Here is a 2,902-nt window from a genome sequence, read left to right as displayed (position 1 = left end):
TGCAAACCAGAGCAATGAGAGAAGAAAGCAGTGCAGAAGGATCCACCTGGATAAAACAGATCTTCAGTCCAAGGAGGACAAGTGAAATATAACTTGCACCTCTGAAGACACCCAGATACCTTTACTGAAAGACATACAGAGATTCAGTCTTTCTATAAATAACTTTTTATTCAAAGTGACTCTCCTAAGACAGCTGCCAAACTTGCAGACAGGGTTCAGCAGCTTCACCCAGCAAGAGCCAGAAGAACACGAAGGAAGGAGCCTATATCCTCTTCCCATTTTCCGTTGGCGGCCATGGAGGCATGCATAGAACCATATTCAGGAATACAAAGTGGAACTGCATTGCAATTCCCTTCATCTCTTAGTACAAAAAGTGTTTTAGAGGGCATTTGTTAAGTTAAAGTAGGAGATTTGTGATGACAACTTTCTTGAGAGTGCATCAAACCCTGGGGAGAAAGGGGATGATGCTACATCATTATTCCTTAGCTGACTGCAACATCCGCTTCTCGTGTTCCTTCCTCATTCTCTCTTTGAAGTCTTCCAGTTCTTTTCTCTGGAGAAGACAGAAGTGCCAATTTCATCATAAATTATCTGTTCGCTTAGACCGGGGGTGGGCTACTTGTGGCCCTCCAGTTGGAATCCCAATGCCCACCAGTCCTAGCCAGCATGGCCAATGGTCAGGAAAGATGGGAGCTGCAGACCAACATCTGGAAGGTCACAGGTTCCCCCCTCCTGGATTAGACATGCAGTATTCATTCTTGAGGCATATTTACCTGGTAATTATCTTCAGGTGGGTATATCTCCCTCTGAAGGAAAAGGATTAAAAAGGGAATCATATTATTGGAAAGTCCTGCTTTTATATTGAAACAGATTAAAACCATGCCACCTAAATTTCCACTGCCATACAAGCAGAAAGCAGGCAAATTTGTCAAAAACACCAAGAGGGCAGGGAAGATACAGCCAGCTTGAGTGAGGAAACAAACCAAAATTCTGTGAGAACTGAAAAGTCTTCCTAATTTTCAAGACTGTCACTGGGGATAGAATCAGAATTGTAGAGTTGGAAGGGAACACTAAAGTCATCTAGTCCAACCCCCTGCAATGCAAAGATCTGTTGTCCAACCTGGGGCTCAAACCTAAGACCCTGAGATTAAGAGTCTCATGCCTAAGAAGAACATTTACCTGGGAAAGAAAGAGATAAGTCCTGGCCTCTTAACACAGTTGAGAAAATCTTGTTTATTCTCCTAATAGTTCAGGTATCAAGTACAGACGGTAGCATAACCCAAATGGGGCCACCAAGGAACAGCATTGGAATGCTTGGGGTAACTCTGATAGTGGCAGAAGTGGGGGGGGGGGGTCTTTAAAACTAAAACTGAAAGAGGCAATGCTCCCCCAAATAGCCCAGGGTTAAGAATGCTCATAGAATATAGACTGAGAGCTGAAAAATAAAAAAGGAAGAGGAGAGAAGTGGAAAGCCCTCCTTGGACGGAATGGCTGACTGGAACCCTGAACAGGAAGCCTCCTTTTAGGAGAGAATATATGCTGCAACATTTTGCTGCAGGTTCCACTTATTATTATTATTAATTTTGTTTATTTACAGACCAATGACTCCTGCTAAACAGCACACCAGAAGCAACTAGATGCATTGTGTGCAATGCCAGCTTTTGCATACAGTATTTGCTTGTAGAAGCCAGGCTCCCAGCAATGGCTGTTGAGTAAAATGCAATAAAAGGAAGCCTGGGTTTTTCTTTTCCAATTCCAGAGGTGAAATCAGCATGAAAATTAAAAAAAAAACCCAGATAAAACCTCACAGGAAAGGTTTGGAAATGATTTCATTAGTCCACCCTGTTCTTCCCTTTCTAATTACATGACAAAACTGACCTTCCGCTTGATAACATATTCTTCAAAATAATCTGCCTGATTTGAAATCCAGAACATAGCAACAGGAAAAGATAAATACAGCATCATCTGCAAGAGAAAGGAGATAGGAAGTCAGATGGTAATACAGGTGCATTGGGACACTTTGCAGGGTTTTATTAGATCTTGCCCAATCTGGCCCTTGACGGCAGAAGCTTCCTCTCATCCCTTGCTAAAAGGTCAGATGGACGACCATCATATGGTAGAGGTAAAGGTAAAAAAGGTAAAGGTAGAAAGGAGAAATGGCAGAAAGAAAGGGAAACACATCTAGGTTGTAGGCGAAGTTATTGTGCACCAGGATGCGGAGGGAGACAAGGAAAGGATCACTGACAACACCAAGGGCTGTGCTTCTAGGGCGAAGGAAGACGCAGGGCGCAGCGGCACCTCGGGCACATTAACGAGCAGCGCATTTCACCAGTTTCCGCATTGGAATTGTAACCACCCCGACCTGCTCTTCGGGGAGGACAGACGGCATTTCCCTGCAGATACCCGCGAGTAAGGGCAACCTGCTCTTTCCTACGTGCTTCCCAACATTATGCATGTATGAAACCTAACAGATATTCAAAACTACATCTATTGCCTTGAAAATAAGATCGAGCGATCGAGCTGCCTGCCCTTCCAGTTATATATTTTAACCCATAAAACCGAAGCTCTCCGAGGCACGTGAAGGGCTCCAAGGGGGGAGGATCTTATCTTAAACTCGTATGTTGGCCAGCGAGCCCCCAAGAGCGAAAAGAGAGCCTGCTGGGGAGGAGGTTTTTGCCCCGGGGGAGCTGCACAAGACTTTTTGCCCCGGGGTTTTTGCCCCGGGGGAGCTGCACAAGACTTTCTGTCTGCGAAAGAGAAATCCCCATTCCCACCCCAGGAGGACCCCGCTTGCCACAGACCCGGAACACCTCCAGCTTCACCCCCATGGCGCCGCTTGGCCGATGCTGAACGGGGCCCCGCCCTCCCTCTGGCACCGCCCACCCTCGCCATATGCCACGCC

At 45.9% G+C, this 2,902-nt stretch overlaps 1 protein-coding gene across 1 annotated transcript; it reads right to left on the bottom strand.

Moving 5' to 3' along the window:
* Positions 1-149: 149 nt before the first annotated feature.
* On the bottom strand, positions 150-2,868 carry PET100 (PET100 cytochrome c oxidase chaperone). Its single transcript, XM_083490749.1, has 4 exons — positions 2,802-2,868; positions 1,879-1,965; positions 774-806; positions 150-553 (listed from the first exon to the last, which is right to left on the bottom strand). Exons 1-4 carry the CDS (start codon positions 2,826-2,828, stop codon positions 476-478), a joined length of 225 nt encoding a protein of 74 aa, XP_083346875.1. The 5' UTR covers positions 2,829-2,868; the 3' UTR covers positions 150-475.
* Positions 2,869-2,902: the final 34 nt, after the last annotated feature.

Source organism: Podarcis liolepis, assembly GCF_965112155.1.
Source record: "Podarcis liolepis genome assembly, chromosome: 2".
Lineage (NCBI taxonomy): Eukaryota > Metazoa > Chordata > Lepidosauria > Squamata > Lacertidae > Podarcis > Podarcis liolepis.
Note: the sequence above shows the minus strand (reverse complement) of the source record. Positions and strands in the feature narration are given on the sequence as shown.

Coding starts and splice junctions, on each gene's coding strand:
- PET100 (XM_083490749.1), bottom strand. CDS start 2,828: ATGGGGGTGAAGCTGGAGGTGTTCCGG. Junction 1,966..2,801: donor TGAAGCTGGAGGTGTTCCGG/GTCTGTGGCAAG, acceptor TTTCTCTTGCAG/ATGATGCTGTATTTATCTTT. Junction 554..773: donor CACCTGAAGATAATTACCAG/GTAAATATGCCT, acceptor TGTCTTCTCCAG/AGAAAAGAACTGGAAGACTT.